We start from the raw sequence: 25,265 nt of genomic DNA on the forward strand, positions 1-25,265 counted from the left end.
TTTCCCTGCGTAGTGGTTAGGGTTGTGGTCTTTACCCCAGAGGGGCTATGGACTTGCCTGTCCATCCCTCACGAGGGTTTGTGGAAAAATGTTATGATTAGTTCTTGAAATCATGAGCCCATGGCATGTTGCACAAAGGGATAGGGGGTAATTTGGTTGGAGGTCAGAGATGATCTTTACACTACGGACATTTGCATTTGTTTTACATGCCTTTAAGCTTTTGACCTTGCTGCTGATTACAGGGTTAAACACTGCCAGTCTACACATGGCGTGACACACACCTTGACAGGTTGTTTACATAGCCGATGAAATCCAAGAGCAGTCCTGCCTTCGTTGACCAGTGCCCAAGGCAGTAGAAGGAGGGAGGGAGGTAGAGAGAGAGAGAGAGGTAGTCAGTGAGAGGGGGGGTATGTAGAGAGAAAGAAAGAGTAGGTAGAGTGAGGGGGGCTAGGTAGAGCAAGAGAGAGGGGCGTAGGTAGAGAGAGAAAGAAAGAGGACTATAAACGAATGTCAAAGCTGACGTGCATACCTATATAACATAATATGACGTAAAGACGCCATGAAAAATATAGCGCTACACGTGCAACACAGCATTCCTAACCTAGCCCACAATGTCTGCTGTGTGGATCGAGCAGTCAACAAGTCGAGCAGTCATTTGAAAGAGTAAGACAATTTCAGCTAGACAACTCAAAAGTGAAACCCATTAACGCCAAGATAATGGCATTCATTGCCGTTGACAATCAACCGTTCTCTGTCGTGGATGATGTTGGCTTTCACTGACTGGTCGAGCACTGGTACACACTACCAAGTAGGGAACATTTTTCAGATGTTGCCCTACCGGAGTTACACAGTATTGTTGAAACTCACATCCATGAGAGTCACTGCTATTAGCTTCACGACTGACATTTGGACCAGCGATATCAGCCCCATGAGCATTATGAGTCTGACAGCACAGTGGGTCGATGAGGATTTCACACTGAGGAAAGCCGTATTGCATGCTCAAGAATGTGCTGGTTCTCATACCACTGCTGCCATTTCAATGGCATTTGAGAACATATTTGAAACTTGGAAACATAAACAATCCTAGCTCCATTCAAACAACTGTCTCGAGAAATAAGCTCAACTGCATCTGTCATGGCTTTGAAATGCCTGCTCAACAAAAATGCCAACACAGACTATCAGGTTAACTTTGAACAAGCGATTCGGTGGCATTCTCACTGTGGCGCCACCATGCTCGATGCTAGGTACAAGGACCGCTACATAGATGCAGAGAAGAAACAGGGTTTACGTTAAATGTTATAGACATAGCTGGACAAGATGGAAACGGACACAGTGACAATGCGCACCGAGGAAGAGAGGCCACAGACAGCTAAAACGTCACTGCTTAACATGTACGATGAAATCCTGGTTGAAACTGAACAAATGAACAACGAAACAGCACAGCAAGTAAGTGAAAGAAATAGGTTTTGATTATGTTTCACTGGAAATGGGGACATACGTAAATGCAAACCAAATAACTTGGTCAGTGTGTGTGTGTTTCAACTATTTAACTGTACTAGAAAAATGTAATGGTTGCAAGAATGTTATATATCGGTTATCAGTATCAGTATTGTGTTTTTTTTGGCAAGGAAAATATTGGATCATATTGGTCATATCAGTGCATCCCTACTACATCATTTCAGTTGAGCGTACCAGAGCTTCGCCTGCCTATCGGAAGTTGATGCTGTTGCTTTGCAACCTACCAAGTAGCTTGTTAGCATAACAAATGACTAGCTAAACATTTTACGATTTCAGATGTGTTCGTAAATTCAATCTGTAGTGCCAGAGTGTGCTCTGTGCCTTCATAAATTTGGAGCATTGTCTGATTGAGTGTGTTTAGCTCTCGAAGCGTTCAGTGCGCACACTGGATGCTCTGGCTGAGGAGTAGGGTTGATCCGAGCGTTCAATGGCAATCAAGCACCCAAGCTAACTGGCTAACGTTGGCTAGCTACTTCCAGACACAAATGAGAGAACACCTCACTCTGACCATTTTACTCTCCCTAGCAGAGCATGTTAGGCTGTTTTCTTGTTATCCAGAGCATTGGACTAACTGTGCTGCTGGCAACAATTTAATTATGCTTTTTTTGCCAATGTTTACTGACACCGGCCATATTCAACGGGTGTTGTCGAGTGTTCGTAAATTCATTAGTTATTCTGCACGAGAGTGCTCTGAAATCGGAGTAGATTGATAGAATTAACAGTGTTCCTTGATACTCACAATGACAATACCACTTAGCTAAGAATGATGTGAATAATCAAGTCAAAAAAGTTGGGTAGTTAGTTAGATATCAGATAGTTAATATACTGCTAACTAAAGTTAGCTACCATGCCAGTAAAGTACATACTGTTGTAATGCTATGCGGTTCGTAATTTGTATCCGCTCTCGTCCGACATCGGTTGCCTATTTCTTTTTCTTAAAATCGGAAAAGTTATGAAGCCACGCCCATTTTCTGAAGAATTGCATTGTGGGCCCTAAAATAACGGAAATAGTGTCCACTGCATGTATACTTAGTATTTTGGCGAACTTAGTATGACATCCGGGAACTTTTGGCATACTAACCATTTCCATACTATGACCAATAAGCATACTATATACTAAATTCACATCATAAATCACACAGTTAGTGGGGTTAGTATGAGTATTCAGCTTAACTATTCAGTGCTTACCTCAGTGAAATACCCAGGGGACATCCCTCTGATAGACAGGACAAAGACCCACCCATCACGACAGATGCCACAGCAGAGAACAGACAATCCATGACAAACAATGACCTTTGATTGAAAGGCTTCAAGAGTGTGTTGAATAGGGTTAAACCTCTGGATACACAGGACAATAGATGCCAGATGGAAAACCCCAGGATGTCTCACACACACACACACACACACACACACACACACACACACACACACACACACACAGACAGACACACACAGCAGGGCTTACTTGAGTGGGCGGCAGGGTAGGCGGTACTGGAATGTTGCTGTCAGCTGGATTCAGAAGTAGTCTACTGTCTGTGTGGACCAGGGGGAATCCCAATAGTGTAATGTGCTTTCCTCTCCCGTCTCCTCTCCTTCGTTTGCACTGATCTGAAAGCATTAGATAGGTGAAAGTGATGTGGTAGATGCCCAACAAGGATTTGCTTACACCAGCTCAGTAACATCAGTGCAGGTAAAGGAGCCGAGAAGAGGAGGCTAATAATTCCTATTGAGATACATCCTCCGTTATAATGCTTGTGGATTCAAGCTTGATTAAATATTTTGCTCTGAGTCTGTGATTCAAAAGCCTTTCAGGAAGGAGAGGTAACCCTATTCATTTTAGTTTTTTTTTTACATATGGAAATAGAGCTAGATACAGCAATATACTGTAAAGCTGTTATGTGTTGTCACAAGGATGTGGGGCAGTGATAGTGCAAGGGTGTAAATGGGAGTTTCCAAATTGCTAAAAGCCAGAAGTCATGAGAAAGAGAAAGCGCTGAAATACAAAGCAATAGCATCAATAATATTGAAAACAATGCAACAAACGAATTCATCCTCACCCCCCTTTCCCCTATGCTATGGTATGGGGGTCATTGTTGTCAAACGGGTTTCCTATTTTCATAATCTGTTTTTGTTGCTGAGTTGCTTATACCATCACATTTCATTTAATCACAAATCATCAGATATTAGAGTAAGAGGGCTGACAAGTTGCTATGAGCCTGGCCAATGCTTAGCATGTAGTCGGAGGCCAATAGCCCCATCTGAGACACGGCTTCTATATGCATATACCGGACCCATCAGCCATCAAAGACAGTGTTTTCCCTGGGAAGAAGTCATGCTGAACTGCGCACGGCTCCAGCCTGTTTGGCATGTCATGCTGGCAGTTGGTCAAGTGTAATGGGATACAAAAGAACTCATAACACCAAGCTCCCTTCCTCCACTCAATGCACTTGGCTTAAAGAGGCATTCTGAACTGGATCCAGCTGCGGAGCTATGTTTACTGTAGCTCAATGGGGTCTCACTCACCAGAATATATCACCAGCCAAGCCACCCATGAGGTGGAATGAGTCAGGGTGAGAGGCGAAATGGCCAATGAGTTCAGCCTGTCTGGATTGAAAATGTACCTTTTCAGGATTTGGTCATTTTAGCCAGGTGTGAAGTTAATGAAAAGAGGTAGCCATTTAACGTTATATTTGATTTGACCTTAATTAACTAGGCAAGTCAGTTGAGAATAAATTCTTATTAATAATGGCGACCTACCACGGCCAAACCTAGACAACGCTGAGCCAATTGTGCGCCTCCCTATGGGACTCACGGCCGGATGTGATACAGCCTGGATGTGGCGGTCAATGTGCCTGCTAGCTAGCTAGCTTCATTCATTGACAACACAGAGTTGGAACTTATGTAATATTATTTTATAGGTCCGTAATAAACCATTTACAAGTTATTTAGGTAACACATTACTCGACTCCCAGTGTCATAACACATTATGACACGGTCATAACCGTGTCATAATGTCATAACAGCTGACATAACTTGTCATCACATCTCATAATATGGTCACGAGTCTCAACGTCAACAGTGAGGAGGCGACTCCGGGATTCTGGCCTTCTAGGCAGAGTTCCTCTGTCCAGTGTCTGTGTTCTTTTGCCCATCTTAATATTTTATTTTTATTCGCCAGTCTGAGATATGTATTTTTCTTTGTAACTCTGCCTAGAAGGCATCCCGGATTCGCCTCTTCACTGCTGATGTGGAGACTGGTGTTTTGTGGGTACTATTTAATGAAGCTGCCAGTTGAGGACTTGTGAGGCATCTGTTTCTCAAACTAGACACTCTAATGTATTTGTCTTCTTGCTCAGTTGTGCACCTGGGCCTCCCACTAATCTTTCTATGCTGCTTAGAGACAGTTTGCGCTTTTCTGTGAAGGGAGTAGTACACAGCGTTTTACGAGACCTTCAGTTTCTTGGAATAGCCTTCATTACTTAGAACAAGAATAGTCTGACAAGTTTCAGAAGAAAGTACTTTGTTTCTGGCCATTTTGAGCCTGTAATCGAACCCACAAATGCTGCTTCTCCAGATACTCAACTAGCCCAAAGAAGACCAGTTTTATTGCTTCTTTAAAAAGAACAACAGTTTTCAGCTGTGCTAACATAATTGAAAAAGGGTTTTCTAATGATCAATTATCCTATTTAAATTATAAACTTGGATGAGCTAACACAACATGCCATTGGAACACAGGAGTGATGGTTGCTGATAATGGGCCTCTGTACGCCTATGTAGATATTCCATTAAAACAATCTGCTGTTTCCAACTACTATATTAATTTACAACATTACAATGTCTACACTGTATTTCTGATCAATTTTATGTTATTTTAATGGACAAAAATATAGATTTTCTTTCAAAAACAAGGACATTTCAAAGTGACCCCAATCTTTTGAACAGTAGTGCATGTCATTTTTAAATCAAATTTTAAATGACTTTTAGAAAATACACTTTGACACGGTCAAGAAGCATTATGACCATCCTGTGTCACTTTACTTAGACTAAGAAAATACACTTTATTACGCTGTTAAGAAGCATTATGACCATCTTGTGTCACTTTACTTAGACTAAGAAAATACACTTTATTATGCTGTTAAGAAGCATTTTGACCATCAAATCATATAAGCCAGATAGGCCTATCACATACATGCCCTTATGCCAGTCACCAGTCAAAAAGAGGGTGCCTTGTCCTGCTCCTGAAATCTGCTCCTGCATTCATCCCAGTCATCAGCAACAGAGCATTGGGGTAAGTACATGTCTGACATCAATGTCTGCAAAAATATAAACGCAATATGTAAAGTGTTGGTCCCATGTTTCATGAGCTGAAATAAAAAATCCCAGAAATGTTCTGTACGCACAAATATCTTATTTCTCTCAAATTATGTGCAGAAATGTGTTTACATCCCTATAAGTGAGCAGTGCCAAGATAATTCATCCACCTGACAGGTGTGGCGTATCAAGAAGCTCATTAAACAGCATGATCATTACACAGGTGCACCTTGTGCTGAGGACAATTAAGGGTCACTTTAAAATGGGCCGTTTTGTCACAGATGCCACAGATGTCTCAAGTTTTGAGGGAGCATGCAATTTGCATGCTGACTGCAGGAATGTCCACCAGAACTGTTGCCAGAGAATTTAATATTAATTTCTCTACCATAAGCTGCCTCCTATGTCATTTTAGAGAATTTGGCAGTACGTCCAACCGGTCTCACAAACGCACCCCACGTGTTACCATGCCAGCACAGAACCTCCACATCCGGCTTCTTCACCTGCGGGTTCGTCTGAGTAGGGGTGCTGAGGTGTATTTTTTTAAATGTATTTTTTATTCCACTTGATATAACCAGGTAGGCTAGTTGAGAACAAGTTCTCATTTACAACTGCAACCTGGCCAAGATAAAGCATAGCAGTGTGAACAGACAACAACACAGTTACACATGAAGAAAACAATAAACAAGTCAATAACACAGTACAAAAAAATAATAAAAAGAGTCTATATACATTGTGTGCAAAAGGCATGAGGAGGTAGGCAAATAACTACAATTTAGCAGATTAACACTGGAGTGATAAATGATCAGATGGTCATGTGCAGGTAGAGATACTGGTGTGCAAAAGAGCAGAAAAGTAAATGAATAAAAACAGTATGGGGATGAGGTAGGTAAATTGGGTGGGCTATTTAACAATGGACAGCTGCAGTGATCGGTTAGCTGCTTTAGATAGCAGATATTTAAAGTTGGTGAGGGAGATAAAAGTCTCCAACTTCAGCGATTTTTGCAATTCGTTCCAGTCACAGGCAGCAGGGAACTGGAAGGAAAGGCTGCCAAATGAGGTGTTGGCTTTAAGGATGATCAGTGAGATACACCTGCTGGAGCGTGTGCTACGGGTGGGTGTTGCCATCGTGACCAGTGAACTGAGATAAGGCGGAGCTTTACCTAGCATGGACTTGTAGATGACCTGGAGCCAGTGGGTCTGGCGACTAATATGTAGCGAGGACCAACCGACTAGAGCATACAGGTCGCAGTGGTGGGTGGTATAAGGTGCTTTATTAACAAAACGGATGGCACTGTGATAAACTGCATCCAGTTTGCTGAGTAGAGAATTGGACGCTATTTTGTAGATGACATTGCCGAAGTCGAGGATCGGTAGGATACTCAGTTTTACTAGGGTAAGTTTGGCGGCGTGAGTGAAGGAGGCTTTGTTGCGGAATAGAAAGCCGACTCTAGATTTGATTTTGGATTGGAGATGTTTGATATGTATTTCTGTCTGTAATAAAGTATTTTTCTTGGGAAAAACAAATTCTGATTGGCTGGGCCTTGTTCCCCAGTGGGTGGGACTGGCTGCCAATTGGGTGGGCCTATGAGCTCACAGGCCCACCCATGGCTGCACCCCTGCCCAGTCATGTGAAATCCATAGATTAGGGCCAAAAGAATTTATGATTTCCTCATGATTTCCTTATATGAATTGTAACTCAGTAAAATCTCAGTAAAATCTTAGAAATTGTTGACTGTAAACTTCCAACTTCAACTGTATATATACTGTACACAGTACCAGTCAAAAGTTTGGACACACCTATTCATTCAAGGGTTTTTTTCCTTATTTTACTATTTTCTACTTTGTAAAACAATAGTGAAGACATCAAAACTATGAAATTACACATATGGAATCATTAACATTAGTTAGCCAAAAAAGCGATAAACAAATCAAAATATATTTTATATTTGAGATTCTTCAAAGTAGCCACCCTTGGCCTTGATGACAGCTTTGCACACTCTTGGCATTCTCTCAACCAGTTTCACCTGGAATGCTTTTCCAACAGTCTTGAAGGAGTTCCCACATATGCTGAGCCCCGGTTTGCTGCCTTTTCTTCACTCTGCGGTCCAACTCATCCCAAAACATCTCAATTGGGCTGAGGTCAGGTGATTGTGGAGGCCAGGTCATCTGATGCAGCACTCCATCACTCTCCTGCTTGGTCAAATAGCCTTTGCACAGCCTGGGGATGTTTTGTGTCATTGTCCTGTTGAAAAACAAATGATAGTCCCACTAAGCTCAAGCCAGATTGGATGGCGTATTGCTGCAGAACGCTGTGGTAGCCATGCTGGTTAAGTGTGCCTTGAATTCTAAATAAATCACAGAGAGTGTCACCAGCAAAGCACCCCCACACCATCACACCTCCTACTCCCTGCTTTATGGTGGGAACCACACATGTGGAGATCATCCGTTCACCTACTCTCCGTCTCACAAAGACACGGCAGTTGGAACCAAAAATCTCAAATTTGGACTCAAGGACAAGCAGTGTGAACAGACAACAACAGTGGGTCTGGCGACTAATATGTAGCGAGGACCAACACAATGTGTGTTTCTTGAACTATGTGAAGCATTTATTTGGGCTGCAATTTCTGAGGCTGGTAACACTAATGAACTTATCCTCTGCAGCAGAGGCAACTCTGGGTCTTCCTCTCCTGTGGCGGTCCTCATGGGAGCCAGTTTCATCATAGCGACTTGATGGTTGTTGTGACTGCACTTGAAGTGTTCCAGATTGACTGACCTTCATGTCTTAAAGTAATGATGGACTGCTGTTTCTCTTTGCTTTTTTGAGCTGTTCTTGCCATAATATGGACTTGGTATTTTACCAAATAGGGCTGTCTTCTGTATACCACCCCTATCTTGTCACAATACAACTGATTGGCTCAAACGCATTAAGAAGGAAAGAAATTCCACAAATTAACTTTTAACAAGGCACACCTGTTAATTGAAATATATTCCAGGTCATGAAGCTGGTTGAGAGAATGCCAAGAGTGTGCAAAGCTGTCATCAAGGCAAAGGGTGGCTACTTTGAAGAATATCAAATATAAAATATGTTTAGATTTGTTTAACACTTTTTTTGGTTAGTACATGATTCTATATGTGTTATTTTATAGTTTTGATGTCTTCGCTATTATCCTACAATGTAGAAAATAGTTAAATTAAATAAAAAACCCTTGAATGAGTTGGTGAGTCCAAATTTTGACTGGTACTGTATATATAACATAAATATACCATTGACACGTAGGCTATGGTGTAATGGAATGTTTTGCCTTGTGTGGTTGGTTTTGTGGGTTTCCACACTTATGTAGGTGTCATAACCAGCCACTACTACCATAGTAGGTTTTGTTGGTTTTTCCACTCTATGTACAGTAGTTGTCATTAACAGCCATAAAATAACGCAATTTATGTCACAACAGGTCTAAATATATGTGTCATGACAGTGTTTTGTCAGCTGTTCTGACATATTATGACATGGTTATGACTGTGTCATAACGTGCTATGACGCTTGATGTCTAGTAAAGTGTTGCCAGTATTTATAAAGTCTGTGTTCACCATTTATGAATCATTGCTCCCACATGTATAAACCATTTACTTATCATTAGTGTGAGCTATTAATGCTTTATAAATACTGTTTTGAGTGACCAGTGTAATTTCTCATAAAAAGATGGGCATGCCATTGGTAGACATTCCAGCAGTACCTGGTGCCCTTGTGGCACAATGGTCTAAGGTACTGCATCTCAGTGCTAGAGGTGTCGCTACAGACCCTGGATCGATTCCAGGCTGTATCACAACCGGCCGTGATTGGGAGTCCCATAGGGCGGTGCACAATTGGCCCAGTGTCGCCCAGGTTAGGGTTTGGCCGGGGTAGGCCATCATTAAAAATAAGAATTTGTTCTTAACTGACTTGCCTTGTTAAATAAAGGTTAAATAACATACACAGGATATTTAACCTCTTGGAACTACCGCTCCCGGATCCGGGAGAATTGTCATCAACTGACACTAATTAGCATAACGCAACAGATATTTATGGGAAAATACATTTTTTAATATATTTTTGAATTAACTAGCTTATTAACATTTACTAATATAAATGGTGAGCATTCTGTTTGTAAATGCCTTATTAATGGTTGTTACAGACCCTTAAAATAAATAAAGTGTTACCAGAACTTAACTAACAAGTGATTTTGGGCAGTGATAAACAGTGTGTAGCTTGTGCGTTATTTACAGTAATTTGACAGCTGCAAATGATGATGTTGTAGACATGTTATTGTTCTCAGAAATAAGCCCTGAGCGATTTCCCAACTCGATAGACTGTATGCAGACTAGTTTTTCATGCACATTTTTTAAACTTGAGAAATACTACACCAAACACCTTAGCTGGATGTAAAATTGTGCGACTAAGACCTCCTTGGCAAAAAATGTCATTTCTTGATTTATTTTAGATTATTTCTGACTATTTTAAGGAAGTGATTACTTTGAGGAAGTGGCTATATTGTTGCTACGGTGACCCAGGAGGGACCAACAACAGTACCTACCAGGGCATGATATACAAACATAACACACCCACATCAAACTACACCCCCAAGACAGCTCTCGTTTGGCTTCAGTCATGGCCGCTAGCGTTTCTTAATGAGCGAGGCCAAATCAGGAACTGCAGTGGCCATTTAAAGCCGCAGTCTATAGTTTTATTTCTGGTAAAAAAGTATTGACCTCAGCAGGGTTGAATGGGAAGGCCTTCGCAAGAGTACTGATATACCGATTTGATAATTGTTTTAAACGCACGTGTGTCTTGTTTGTGTACATTTTTGCTTAATTTTGTCCTGAACCCATAGGGGACAAATAATGGAAAGACTGTCTAGCAGCAAATATAGGACAATGTGCTGGCTCAGTCTGGTATAACTTCAGAGTACTTTTTTATTGAACATGGCGCTAAGTCTAGGTCAGTGGACATATAGTAGAAGTCATTCTTGAATGATGACTCATTCACAGCTGTTATACATTAACATCGGATGACCGGCCTCAAAGGCAGTTCTGTTCTTCAACTCCTGATGTATTGTAACAGATGTGCACAATTAGCAGAAATAAGCATTCCTTTCAGTTGAGGACGTAATCTTTCTAACAGACACAAAGATTTCATGTAATTAGTAAACTATCGATGGAGGTTCAATACAACCATAAGTGTTATTATTGTATTTTATTATCCACGTCCTGTTGGTGTAATGTACTAATAATGTGAGCACAACTGCAAAGCCAACCCTCGACCTACATTAACATAATGGTCAAAGTAGAACTGTGTTTTTTAGATGATTCCTAAGGCATGTTTGTTTGAGCCCAGCACTAACAAACCTGATCAGGAACTTGGCGCTTATTATTTGAAACAGAACAAAACATTTGAGCACTGTGCCAGAATGGATTCTGAAATGCTGTTGTATAATGCACAGTGTTGTTAATTATTAGTTATTTAACCAGGCAAGTCAGTTAAGAACAAATTCTTATTTTCAATGACAGCAGTGGGTTAACTGCCTGTTCAGGAGCAGAAGAACAGATTTGTACCTTGTCAGCTCGGGGGTTTGAACTTACAACCTTTTGGTTACTAGTCCAACGCTCTAACCACTAGGCTAGCCTGCCTCCCCAGTGTGTTTTGCTCATGAGGGAAGTGCATTAGCAGGTTATCATACATTAGCATTTAGCATATCTTTTGAGTCATCTGGCATATATTATGTTAGCGTGTCTCTCCCTCAGCCAGTGTGAGGCCTTTGAAGATGTTGGAGGCCTGTTTACCCTAGACCTCCCAGTGGCCTTGGCTAAGCCAGAGAGCTAAATCAGGTCAGGTCTAAAAACAGTCATTGCGGGATTGGAGATCAACACAGAGGGGAACTTTGAACCGACTGTGAGAGCTAGCATGCTTTTTCTGCATCTTTGTGCTGAGATATCCTATCCAATCCAATATACAGTACACTGTGCAAGTCTGAAAGGTGGACCAAAGCTGCCAACTGACTGTGCAAAACATGCGAGTTCTCTCTCAGTCCTAGACAAAGCCAATAGCATATTCAAGTCAAATACACATGACAGACCTACAGATCTAGAGCTCAGCTGCATTCAGATGAAATAGGAATCCAGTCTTGAAAATCCATGTAATTTCCAGGTAACTGTTTTCAGGTAGCATGTTCACGAATCCTCACAAAAACCAGGTTTTCCTCTAGGATTTTGCCTGTGATTAGCTCCATTCGTTTCTTTTTTATCCTGAAAAACTCTCTGGTCCTTAACGATTACAAGCGTACCCATAACATGATGCAGCCACCACTATGCTTTAAAATATGGAGGGTGGTACTCAGTAGTGTGGTGTGTTGGATTTGACCCAAACATAACACTTTGTATTCAGGACAAAAAGTTTATTGCTTTGCCACATTTTCTGCAGTATTACTTTAGTGCCTTGTCGCAAACAGAAGGAATGTTTTGGAATATTTTTTATTCTGTACAAGATTTCTTCTTTTCACTCTGTTAATTAGGTTAGTATTGTGGAGTAACTACAATGTTGTTTCTCCTATCACAGCTATTAAACTCTGTAACAGTTTTAAAGTCACCATTGGTCACCTGAGAGGTTTTCATTCCTCTCCAGCAACTGAGTTAGGAAGGATGCCTGTATATTTGTAGTGACGGTGTATTGATACACCATCCAAAGTGTAATTAATAAATTCACCAAACACTATTATTGCACAGAGTGAGTCCATCCAGCTTCTTATGTGACTCGTTAAGCAAATTTGTACTCCTGAACATATTTAGGCTCGCCATAAGAAAGGGGTTGAATACTTATCGACTCTAGATATTTCAGCTTTTCATTTATATTCATTTGAGGAGAAAACAATTCTAAACATAATTCCACTTTGATATTATGTGGTATCATGTGTAGGCCAGCGACAACAAATGTCATTCCCACAAAAAATCAAATTTTAAGTTCAAGCTGTAACACAACAAAACGTGCCTAAAGTTAAGGGGTGTGAATACCTCCTGAAGGCCCTGTATATGTGTAGAGTTAGAGAAGTCAATGTATATTTCCCTATCAGTGTCACACAACCTAAAGGGACATTACACTCCAAAATCAAATGTTTTTCCCATGTTTTTCAACATTGTGGTACTGAATTTATCTTGACATTTGACTAATAAATAAGACTGTTATACCAATTCTTGGTATACAGTCTGAAACAAAGCACTGCAAAAACTTGGTAAGTTTCCTTAAAAGCCAGAATGTTGAATAAAATTCAGCTGGTCGACCTTTGAGGCAAAATACCCAATGAAATGATTACTGGCGCAGGAGTTGAAATGTCGATTTAAAAAAAAAAAAAATATTTTACCAGGCAAGTCAGTTAAGAACAAATTCTTATTTTCAATGACGGCCTGGGAACAGTGGGTTAACTGCCTGTTCAGGGGCAGAACGACAGATTTGTACCTTGTCAGCTCGGGGGTTTGAACTCGCAACCTTCCGGTTACTAGTCCAACGCTCTAACCACTAGGCTACCCTGTCGCCCCAATCACCTGTCGCATGCACAAAACAATGTAAACACCTGCATGTGCATGTACTTCCGTCTTGTGCACGTGCCTTAGGTTATGCACAAACAGATCTTGAATGCCACACACCGAAACCTACATTTTGAAGTCAGTTTAATAATACTTTCGTCCCAAATTTCGACCAGCTGAAGGACGAACTCCACAGAATATCGTCAGAGTAAGTTCAAAGATAATGTTGTGATAGAAAAACACTTGAACGTTCCTTGTCTATCTAAATGTATATGGCTATCCTCTACACCAGTGGTTCCCAATCTTTTTGACTTAATGTACTGTACTGCAACTGAATTTTGCTCTGCCTGGAGTATCCCTGAAGTACCCCCTAGTATGCATTTTACCAGTATGCTGGTAAATTAGTCTTCTCAAGTACCGTCTGTGGATAGGCCAAGTACCCGCAGGGTTCCTAGTACCCCTGGTTGGGAACCACTGCTGTACACAATGGAAAGCATCACCACATTCGGGACTACTTGACAGTATACTACTTTCTCAGGTGGGACAATGTCTAACAAACTTTGATTTTGGCGTGCAATATCCCTTTTAAACTCCCCCATTTGCTTCTGTGTGTTTAGTTTGTACTATTCTCCACAGGTGGTCCAAGGAGCAGAAAGCAGAGCACAACCCTGGATAAATGTGGCCTAGTTCTTATTGCCGTGACTATCTAAAACAGACATATGTAGCATAGCATATACTGTATGTAGTAAAACTACCATCATGCTTGACGCTAGTGCACAATGGTGTCCGTTTACACAACTTCTTCTCTATGGGGACCTGTGATGTGAAGGAGAACATACATTTCTTTGTTCTCTCACGCAGACCATGACTCTTCCCCTGCTTGAAGAGTACCAGCTTAAATTAGGTGCATTTTGGAAGGACATGAAACACAGAGCTAAGCATATCCAGAGCATGCCAAAGGCTTTCTGATTAGTTTAGTTCCCCACTCAAACAAAACAAAATATTTCCCTGAAACTAAAAATGAAGTCAGAGAGTGAAATGATTACATTTTAGAGGAATGTTTTGGCTTTGGGGCATTGTTCCTTCTTTTCAGCGTTCCAATCATGTTTTGACGATGTTGATGATTATGCTGAATATGAAGACACAACTAGAGGCTACAATTCCCCTAAATATCCATACAGTTTACTTCAAAGTTCAACATTTTTGGGTTGCTGACTCTCAAGTGATATTGCATTCCAGAGGGCCCAGAGCAGCGGTAAAAGCCAAGAAAGATATCGGTCCTGTGGCTTTACCTTTACAGATTATCTATCTTTTTGGACGTTCTACGGTTATGTGGACTTTCTTCAAACAAACCGGCGCTGTCAACACTAGTGGAGGTCAAAATATACACTCACCTCTGAAACTATTCACATAGTTTGGGGATTTTCACTCTGGCAAACATACCTGCATTGCATTCCAATGGCTGCAATGAAAAGGGTCAGGGTACAATTGCATTATCATTCACTCTTTGGTCATGCGTTCCAATCTTATATAAATGTGAAATGAAATTAATTTGATGTTTGATCTTGTTGATGTGGAAGTTGACTTGAAACTAAAACATTCCTCTATCGCTCTCCCTCACTAGAATCCAGAATCCCTGGACTCGTCCATTCAGAGTGCCCTGTCGGCCCTGTTCCCGCCCTTCGAGGCCACAGCGCCCACTGTCCTCAGCCAGCTGTTCAGGACCATCGAGGAGCGATACCGCGGTGATGCGCTGCACTGCCTGCTGGACTTTCTCATCCCGTCCAAACACCTCCTGGAGATCGTGCAGCAGGCGGCGTGTGTGAGTACACACACACACACGCACACACACACACACACACACACACACACACACACATAGACACACAAAAACACACACACCTCTCTATCTCTCTCAGACAGACACATACACACACACGCACACACAGAGAGAGAGAATAGATGGAGGAACTTGACAGTAACAGTAAAACCGCACAGGTTTACAACTGAGGTTCTAACTGTATCTCAGCAAAAAAAGATCAACAAAAGGTTTAGTTGTCCATCAGGGGATACATCCAAGCTGTTCTTTATGCTTCATCAATTCCGAATTCTATTATTTTCTGTGGTTGCTAGCCAGATACGCAACTGAGCTGACATCGCTCAGCAAAGGATTATATTTGATTGTTTTTTTTTTTGTACAAAAGAAAACAGTCTAGAATACCAGGCATTTGTCTTATTGGAGGCTCAATAACAGTCTGGTTTAGGCCAGAATCAGTTTTCCATAACCACAGCTCAGTAGTGTACTGACATAAAGGTGAATTTGAGGTGAAATTAATGGTGAATCTATCCTTCCCTCATTGCATTCCAGTCTGTCAAATGCAATTTAAAGTAGACATAAGCCTGCTTTGTTTAGGATTCTAGTCTCCTCACATGGCACATGTTACATAGCTTAAGTGCACCCCTAGTGGGCACCCCGGGAATTTAAATGATGGATCATTTAGTATTTTTTCTTCTAGTACAGCATTAACACACCTGATTAAACTGATCAAGGGTGTTGATAATTGGTTGAGTTACGCTGTTGCTGGGCTGGAACAAAAAATGTGCAGTCCTACCGCAGGATTAATGTCGAAAAAATACTGACCTAAGAAATCGTAAATCCATGCAATTTACCTCCCTCTCCAACCTCTCCCTTCCTCTCCCCAGGCTGCGTACTCGGATGTGCTTTTCCTTTGTGAGGGCTGGCCCCTATGCCTCCGCGACAGGACCGTGATCCAGCTGGCCTCACTCAACCCTCTTTTGCTGCGCCCCGGAGACTTTTACCTGCAGGTGGAGCCCTTTGGAGAACAGGCAGCCCGCATCGTTCTCAAAAGTCTCTTGGAGGAGGGCTGCCGTGAGGTGGAGGAGACCCCCATCCCCGAGACCTCTTACCCGTGCATCTTCACCCTTGACTGGCTGAGAGAGGTGAATGACGGCCGCCATGGCACCCCACTGTCCCGCTGCCTGCTTTCCACCGACCAGGGAGTGATGAAGGTGCCCTGGGCACAAGTTGCCATTCCAGAGTTTCTGAACAAGCCCAAGACAATGACTACACCAAGTGTTATCCGTGACGTTCCGTTTGAGCCAACGCCGTTGCAGATTCCCTCCTCTTCCGACTCTACTTCTTCCGCCCTTTCCCTAGAGACCATGATCCTTCCTGCCAGGGACGGGATCTCTGTGTCTTTGAGACTCATGGATGGTACCTCGAAACTAATCAAGGGGGACCATGAAAAATCCGTTCCCAAACCGCGTGCCAAGCCACTAGTCAAGCCTGTGGGCTGGGTGTCGCCTAACACCTGGGACACCAGCCGGAACTACCGCGAGGTCGAAGGTGACTACGTGGATTTAGTGGATTTCGCAAACAAGAAAGAGTCTCTTACGGGATGCAGTAAGACTCCCAACTCTTCTACTCCCCCTTTGTTCAAACCAGTCAGGCCCCCTCCCCCTGTACCGCTCATGAACAGCACCCCCTGTGGGCGCAGCCTCAGATTTTCAGAAGAGCCTTGCATGCCATGCAGCCAGAGGAGGCTAGGTCAGGAGCCTAGTGGACAGGAACTAAAATGCAGGTACAGGGACTCCTACCTGGCAGCTCTGCGCAACCCAGTTCCCTTTGAAAAGGGGAGCATAGGTCTGCTAGCTGCTCTGGAGGAGTCTGGCCCCTGTGAAGGGGAGGAGATGGGCTTATGGGGTCACGCCAGAGGTCCGGGTCAGGACCCCGGGGAGTGCTGTAACCACTGTAAGGAGCCTATTGTAGGTCACGAGCCACACCAACATGGACACTTTGGTAAAGAACCCCCATTGGACCTAAATCACATACCACACAAATCCATTGAACCTGCCATAACTCACAAACCAGGAAAAAATACTATAGAAACTCAAATCATCCATAAACTGTGCCAAGGGAAACCCTATCTTCAGACACACCACATGGCCCATCAATCGGGACCTGACTCAAAGGTAGCGTTACCTCCGGCAATCTCTCACCCGGTCATGGTTGATGCATGCGAGTGTGACTACACCTCCAAGCCAATTTGGAACCCGGAGGCGGTGAAAACCATAGGTAAACACAAAACCAAGCCCAGGTCACTGTCCACCGTGTCTGAGAAGGCCAGAGGAAGTCCTCTGGTCCATAAACTGAACAACAGGAGCCACAGTGACATCTGCCCAGAGATGATTCCCCCCAGTTCTCAGGTGGTGCAATGTAAGAAAGGCAAGGCCTTTGGGCCGATGTCCCCCAAGCTGGACAGACAGCAGTCTGCCAAGAAAGGTAATAGTGACTATGTACAGCATCCATATTAGAACATCTCTCATTTGTCAGATGAAATTTCCTGAGTTATCAGTTTTCAGATGAAACAACTGGCAGTTTCGTCTGACAGCTGAATGACTTCAACATATGAATGCCCTATCTGTGACCGCTGTGAGAACGAACCGTTTAATAACATGTTTAAAGGGACGTTCATGTTGTTTGGGATAACAACAGATTTATAATTCAATGAGCCTATACTTGCATTGAGTTGGCAATGAATTCTAGATACAGTGTCAGTAGATTTTTACTGCTCTGCTATTGTGTGAGATTAATGTTTTGTATTTCCCGAGGGTCGAAATACCCCACAGACAGAATTGCAACATTTAGGCTATAGTATTGTTGTACCACATTCAGCGTACTGTCTTGCTTCATAAAAAGTGCATGTTTCAAATGGACATTGAAACCATCTCTGTGTACACCAACTAATTTAAACTCAACATTGACCCTTTCTACTGAAGAGAGTGTGCTGTGTCAAAGGCCAGAGGATGCCATAAAGAGGCTCCCTATGATGGGGGGGGGGGGGGGGGGGGGGTCCAATTTCCCCTCTCCTGCTCTCTGGTCTGTTCTCCTGGGCAGAATGGCTGCAATCACTTCATTCCAAATAACAAGGGAGTAGGACAGAAATAACTCTAATAAGTCTGTACTCTGAGAAGGGGCCATTAGGCCAGTGTCCATTGGCTATGGTAGTAAACACGGCATTCCTTTAATGGAGAGAAACAGTTCCTGTTCCCTAAGCACTCACAAGGGCCCTAACAAGGACACTCAGAGGACTGTCAGTGAGCTAGGGAGGAAGGAGAGTGCACTGTCCCCATTTCTTATTACATACTTCCTCCCTACACCCTCACAGGGACACTCAGAGGACTGTCAGTGAGCTAGGGAGGAAGGAGAGTGCACTGTCCCCATTTCTTATTACATACTTCCTCCCTACACCCTCACAGGGACACTCAGAGGACTGTCAGTGAGCTAGGGAGGAAGGAGAGTGCACTGTCCCTATTTCTTATTACATACTTCCTCCCTACACCCTCACAAGGGCACTCAGAGGTCTGGAGACATGTTTGTCAGAGACTATTGGTCTGGTGAGGGAGAGGGAGCACAGACAAGCCTTTGTTGGCTCTGGAAGAAGTTAGAATGCTAGAAATCAAAGCCAGGCTTAACAGCCTCAAAGTGTTTGGCTACAGGGAGAGAGCATGTCCAATGCAAGGCTGTGAATTGCGTAAATGCATAAGGTTAAGGTTTGCATGAAAGACTCCATTGAGATTTATCTCTGAAAAAATAAATGCTCCCAGTGCTAAAAGACCAAAGGTCACTGAACAGGATATACAGTGAATACAGTACAGAATAGTGTCAGAATTGCTTTGAAAATGCTGATCTATTGTTTCTTCGAAACAACAAGGAAGACTTTACAGTAGAGCATTGTTCTTCAACCCTGTGTGTTTCACAAACCGTGACTATCTTCCTTGTTAAATTGAAATTCATATGATCTGTCATTTCTTTTCACCACAAGATCCCCAGCCTGGCAAAGTTGAAACGCGGGCTATTGCACCACCCAACAGACCTGACACCAAACCCCAGAGCCCAAAAACGAAGCCCTCAGCTCCCCCCATCCAACCCCCCTCCCTCGTATCCAGTTCTCCTCCATCTCCCTCCACCCAACACTCCATTTTCAGAAGCATCAGCGGCCTGCTTCACCTGGGCATTGTCAGTCTGCCAGGTACAGTGTTAGTTCTGCATTGCGTTTAGTGTTATCCAGAGTTGTCCAATAACAAACACTCATTTTTGTTTTCAGTTGCAAAGCGTGTTGCTACGGTCTGCCCTTATGAATACGACCCTGGTCCACACTTTTCTCCATCTAACCTCTCCATGACACCCTTGTCTCCTCAACCTCCAGGGAGCAGAGACAGGGTGGGCAGGGCCGTGCTGGAGGTCCATGGGGACAGACAGGGCTGGACATCTCCTCTGCTGTACGCCCATGAGGTGTGCAAAGTGCTACTCTACCTCCACTCCATCCCCAGGTAATACCAATCAATCCCTAATCATCTTCGGTGATAGTTCAAGGGAGTTTACTGTATGTGATTTGTATAGGGTGTAGGTGATCAACTAGTCTGGTCTGCCCTTACCTTACTATAATATCCAGTCATGCATGTGTTGTGTCCTTTTACTAGACATTGAAAACACATTGTGTGAGATGACCTATGAAATTAATGACATGGAAATTAGAATTTTACATTGTTTGTAAATATTTTAAGTGACCCTCTCAGCACTTTCTAGTTCCAGTCATGGATTTTTGGTTATATTTTTTAACCAAAGGGGGGCAGTAAAACATTACTGTACATGCCTCATACACAGGCCTTGTGCTTGAGCCCTATTTGAATACTCTATTAATGCATCCTTCCTTCTTTCCTTCCTTCCTTCCTTCCTTGAAGTAATCACTGACCTGACATGGTTTGTGGATTCTACATTTACATTTGTGTCATTTATAAGACGCTCTTATCCAGAGTGACGTACAGTGCATTCATCTTACAGTAAGATAGCTTTTTAAATTTATTTTAAATTTATTTAACCTTAAAACAAATTCTTATTTACAATGACTGCCTACCAAAAGGCAAAAGACCTCCTGCGGGGAAGGTGGCTGGGATAAAATAAATAACGAAATAAAAAAAATAACATAGAAATATAGGACAAAACACACATCACGACAAGAGAAACAAAACAACACTACATAAAGAAAGACCTAAGACAACAAGATAGCAAGGCAGCAACACATGACAAGACAGCATGGTAGCAACTATAGCTAGGTGAGACAAACACATATCACAGTCATAGTAAGTACATTTTTCCTCATTAAAGAAGCTATCAGTAATGTCGGTGCTAGTAGTGCATGTTTTTATTTTATTTTTTAAATCTTCTAGCTTTACCCCCAGCTGACATGGTCTTGGAGCTGGGACTGTTCAAAAGCCAAATGTCCTCATAATACACATTTTACAATCTAATCTGTTTAGACAGCTTTAATAATGGACACACTTTGAAGTTCAAGGTGACGGCTGCCTGGTTAAACAGATAGGCCCTTTAATGTTGTTGCCTTTATGTCCCTCATTTAAACCTTTATGATGCATGCAATCCTGACAAACCACAATGACTGCCAACTGTCTGGTATGCATGCTTTCAAAGAACATAGTGGTGGGGGCTTGAGTGGGGGGTACTCTCTCTGTGTGTGAGAGCTAGTTATCAAAATCCAGAAAAGAGACGTTCAATTCTTCAACCACCTAAAAGGAAGCAATTCCCAAACCTTCCATAACAAAACCATCAGCTACAGAGAAATAAACCTGGAGATAAACTTGCCCCCTAAACAAGCTGGTCCTGGGTCTCTGTTCACAAACATGCCCCAGGACTGCAACAAAATTAGACCCAACCAAATCATGAGAAAAGAAAAATATAATTACTTGAAACATTAGAAAGAATGTACCCAAAAAACAGAGCAAACTAGAATGCTATTTGGCCCTAAACAGAGAGTACACGGTGGCAGAATACCTGACCAATGTGACTGACCCAAAATTAAGGACATCTTTGATTATGTACAGGCTCAGTGAGCATAGCCTTGCTATTGAGAAAGGCCTCTGAAGGCAGAGCTGGCTCTCAAGAGAAGACAGGCCATGTGCACACTGCCCACAATATGAGGTGGGAACTGAGCTGCATTTCCTAACCTGCTGCCAAATGTATGACCATATTAGAGAGATAGATTTTCCTCAGATTACACAGACCCACAACGAATTTGAAAATAAATCAAATTTTGATTAACTCCCATATCTATTGGGTGAAATACCAGTGTGCAATCACAGCAGCAACATTTGTGACCTGTTGCCACAAAAAAGGGAAGCCAGTGAAGAACAAACACCATTATAAATACAACCCATATTTATGTTTATTTATTTTCCCCTTTACACTTTAACTATTTGCTAATCATTACAACACTGTAGATATACATAATATGACATTCGAAATCTATGTATTCTTTTGAATCTTTTGGAAGTGTAATGTTTACATTTATTTTTGTATTGCTTATTATCTATTTCACTTTCTTTGGCAATGTAAACATATGTTTCCCATGCCAATAAAGCCCTTAAATTGAATTGAGCGAAAGACCCTTTGAATTGAGAGGGGGGGGGGGGGGGGGGGGCAGAGGGAGAGGAGAGGTGAAACCACTAAAACCACTGAAATGACATCTCAATCAGGTAAAGTGAGAGAATGCCAAGATAGTGTGAACAACTTTCTAACATGCCCCAACTCACTTCCCTGTATTTTCCTAGAAAAGAGGTGCGGGACCTGGGAATGACAGTGGTGATCGATGCCAGGAAGAAACCTCCTCCCTCCTTCTTCTACAAAGCCCTACTGATGGTTCAGGTTAGGAAAATAAGAGCCATTCCTTCACATTAAGAGTCAACTGTCAAACTATAATCCATCTGCCGATCTAGATTCTGAGATAAAGAGTTGATAGTGGGGTGTCATACCATGAGGTATCTAGTTACAGGGTGTTAAAGGTCAGGAACAGTCTTGTGAAGGGAACCAGATTAAAGTATGATGACCAAAGTATGAAAAATGACAGTTGCTTCTATATTGATAAAGTTTGACTGGTCCCTTCCCCCATGCCAAACACTTGGATTCATTTTAAAGAAGACAAGGTGACATCACCTTAACTGTCATTAAGGTACACCAATGGCAACATGATATTCGCTTACCTAATTTAAATAAGTACCGCCTTGTGAACAACATCAGAGAATTATTGGTTGCAGAGGGGTGTGATTTATATAGCTAGATAGCTACTCTACTGGCACAAAAATTTGACTGTAGGATGTCAGCCTTTGTGACTCGTTTCAGGAAACTAGGCGTATGTTGCGGGTCACTACTTCACAGGAGAGCCGTTTGAACGTAAACTTTTCTTTTAAATCAAAATGTGTTTTTTGGCAGAAATGCCTTCTGGAACATGTGAACTTTCATGTGCCTTAATAACAAACTTGTTTCATCTGTAAATACAAATAAAATTGTTTAATTAAGAGCCTAGTTGGTTTTGCCACAGAAAAAGTGAGAGAAACCTTCCCGCTACCCATGATTGGCTGAGATAATGAGTGGGCTGGACATGCCGAGAGATGATTTTGGATTGGTCTGCCATATAGCATGCTTCTGTCTATTTGAGCTGGTCTGTATGTCTAGGTAATCCTCTCTAGCGCAGCTTTTTTTTTGTTTTTGTATTGCATAGTAAAACTGCATAAGCCCAATGTGAAGTTAAAGTGTCCTGTTAGCGAACTAACGTTAGCTGGCTGGCTCAGTAGCTAACATTACGTGTATGGTCTCCACTTTCTGGAGGACCGAGTTTTGAAATCAGTGGAATATGAGTAATGATAGCTAAGGAGATGGAGAAAACATGTCTCCGGATTACATCTCAAACTAAGTGCAACCATAGTATCCGAAAGGAGATGCGTACATCATTGATGTATAAGGGTAAAATAGTCTAGCTAGCTACATTTTCAGATATTACACGTTTTTAATTTTGACAGAAAGTGGTTTCATTTCAAGTTAAAGTGTACTGTTAGCAAACTAACGTTAGCTGGCTGGCTCGCTAGCTAACGTTACTTGTAGGATCTTATTATTCATATCTCAGACCCATTTACTTGACTAGTTATAGCCTAATGTTAGCTAGCTAACATGGAACCTGGTTGGTTAGCTACCTGTAGATTCTTGCAGGGTTGGGATTAGGGTTCATTGTTTACCTAGCTAGCTACATGTCTTAACAAAAGACTCTCGTCTGAGTGTGCCAGAGTGTGGAATAACTGATGAATTTACAAATGTTCAACACCTGTTGAATATGGCCGGTGTCAGTAAACGTCGGCAAAAAAAGCGTAATTAAATTGTTGCAAGCAGCACAGTTACAGTCACCAGCGCTCTGGATAACATAAAAACAGCGTAACCAGCTCTGCTAGGGAGAGTAAAATGGTCAGAGTGGGGTGTTCTCTCATTAAGTGTCTGGAAGTAGCTAGCAAGCTACTATTAGCAAGTTAGCTTGGGTGCTTGACTGCCGTTGTGAGGTCAGAACGACCCTACTCCTCGGCCAGAGCGTCCAGTGTGCGCTTGAACGCTCCGAGAGCGAAACACTCTGAATTTACGAACAGAAAATCTGATAGCACATTTGCAGTCACCAATGCTCTGGATAACATAACAGCCTAACCAGCTCTGGTAGGGTGAGTAATGTTCAGTGAGCTGTTTTCTCATTTGTGTCTGGAAGTAGCTAGCAAGTTAGTTTGGTTGCCTGACTACTTTTTATATAAATGTTTTTGTATTATTATTATTATTATGAACAAAACAAATACAAACAATATACAAACATGAGATACATTTTGTTCAATTTGTTAGAAAGTGTTATGGTACATATTGCTTTTTTGTTTTTACACTTACTGATCATTACAAAACAATATTTAAATTCTGTCTTTTAAACAATGCGAAGATGACATCTTCATTTTATGGATAAAGAATCTGCCATGAAAAATAAACAAATGAACAATGAAAGTTAAATCAGGGTCCATATAATTTTGATCAAAATAAAACATAATATTAAGAGTCTTTCAAATGAACATTAACAGTAGTTTATTTTATAATAATAAAATCTTCTAACTCACTCCAAAACTTCTGACATAAGAACAGTCCCAGAATAAATGGTCAAGAGTCTCTGGGTCACAACCACAAAATACATACTTGTCATAAATAGCTGTTTTGAATTCTGTGTTTAATATAGGTTTTTACAGGGGTGCTTGACTGCTGTTGTTAGTACAGAATGCTCGGATCAACCCTTTAAGAGATGGGTGGGGCTAAAGCTTAAGAGGGTGTGAACAATGCTGAATGGGTGTAGACAAAGATGGTCTCTCCAGTAGTACCAATTTGAGCCGGTCGGTCACAAATATAATTAAAAGCTTACCCTATTCATCTATGGCAAAGATACGTATATGCAATGTTCCCTCACATGTTTTGGGGCACTGAGCTAATTTCAGATATGCTGAGTGCAAACTTGAACATTGTGAAAAATCTGTGCAACTTGTTTCCTGTGAATACTGATGCTGTAACCGCTTTAAGTTACAGTTTTAACAGTGGTCAAGTAGAATCTGTGGCTATTTGATCATTATGTAGACCTACCAGTGTGGCCTACCATCAAAGCAGTGGAGAAAATGCATTGCATAACATTTTAACATGGAAATAGCTGTTCTATCATTCAGCCTACAGTAGCAGCCAATGTGTGTTGTTCAATGTAGGCCTACATTTCATGAGACTTCTGGGAAAAAAATATGTAGGGTTTGACTTTAACCTGTTTATCCACTTGTCCTTCAGACAAGGAGGTGACTGAAAATGTTGTTGTGTTGTTTGAGAAAGGAACCACTTTGCAAAATAAAATGCATTATTATTCCCATACCATTATTACAGAGAATCAGACAAATTATGCTACCCTCTGCCTATTGGCTACTTAGCTTATTCAAGCCTGTCTCAAATTGACCCATTGAGACAAAAA

The 25,265-nt window shown here is 41.9% G+C and overlaps 1 protein-coding gene and 1 long non-coding RNA gene across 4 annotated transcripts in view; one reads left to right on the forward strand and one right to left on the reverse strand.

The window, feature by feature from the left end:
- Positions 1 to 2,871, reverse strand: part of LOC149982658 (uncharacterized) — a 51,597-nt gene extending 48,726 nt beyond the window's left edge. The window contains exon 1 of the long non-coding RNA XR_016497430.1: positions 2,707 to 2,871. This is a non-coding gene — a long non-coding RNA (uncharacterized LOC149982658). The remainder of the gene's footprint in view (positions 1 to 2,706) is intronic.
- The window catches only part of LOC110528484 (pleckstrin homology domain-containing family G member 4B), a 71,673-nt gene that overhangs the window by 7,816 nt on the left and 38,592 nt on the right, over positions 1 to 25,265 (forward strand). For all 3 annotated transcript variants that reach the window (XR_016497428.1, XM_021610585.3, XM_021610586.3), the window contains exons 2-6: positions 15,002 to 15,199; positions 16,081 to 17,680; positions 19,224 to 19,430; positions 19,608 to 19,731; positions 22,024 to 22,117. Coding sequence is in view for 2 of the 3 variants with exons in the window: in XM_021610585.3 (XP_021466260.2) it covers positions 15,002 to 15,199; positions 16,081 to 17,680; positions 19,224 to 19,430; positions 19,608 to 19,731; positions 22,024 to 22,117 (2,223 nt within the window). In the remaining variant the exon portion in view is untranslated. The remainder of the gene's footprint in view (positions 1 to 15,001; positions 15,200 to 16,080; positions 17,681 to 19,223; positions 19,431 to 19,607; positions 19,732 to 22,023; positions 22,118 to 25,265) is intronic.

The sequence above is a fragment of the Oncorhynchus mykiss genome, chromosome 7 (genome assembly GCF_057628025.1).
Source record: "Oncorhynchus mykiss isolate SJ-2025 chromosome 7, ASM5762802v1, whole genome shotgun sequence".
NCBI lineage: Eukaryota > Metazoa > Chordata > Actinopteri > Salmoniformes > Salmonidae > Oncorhynchus > Oncorhynchus mykiss.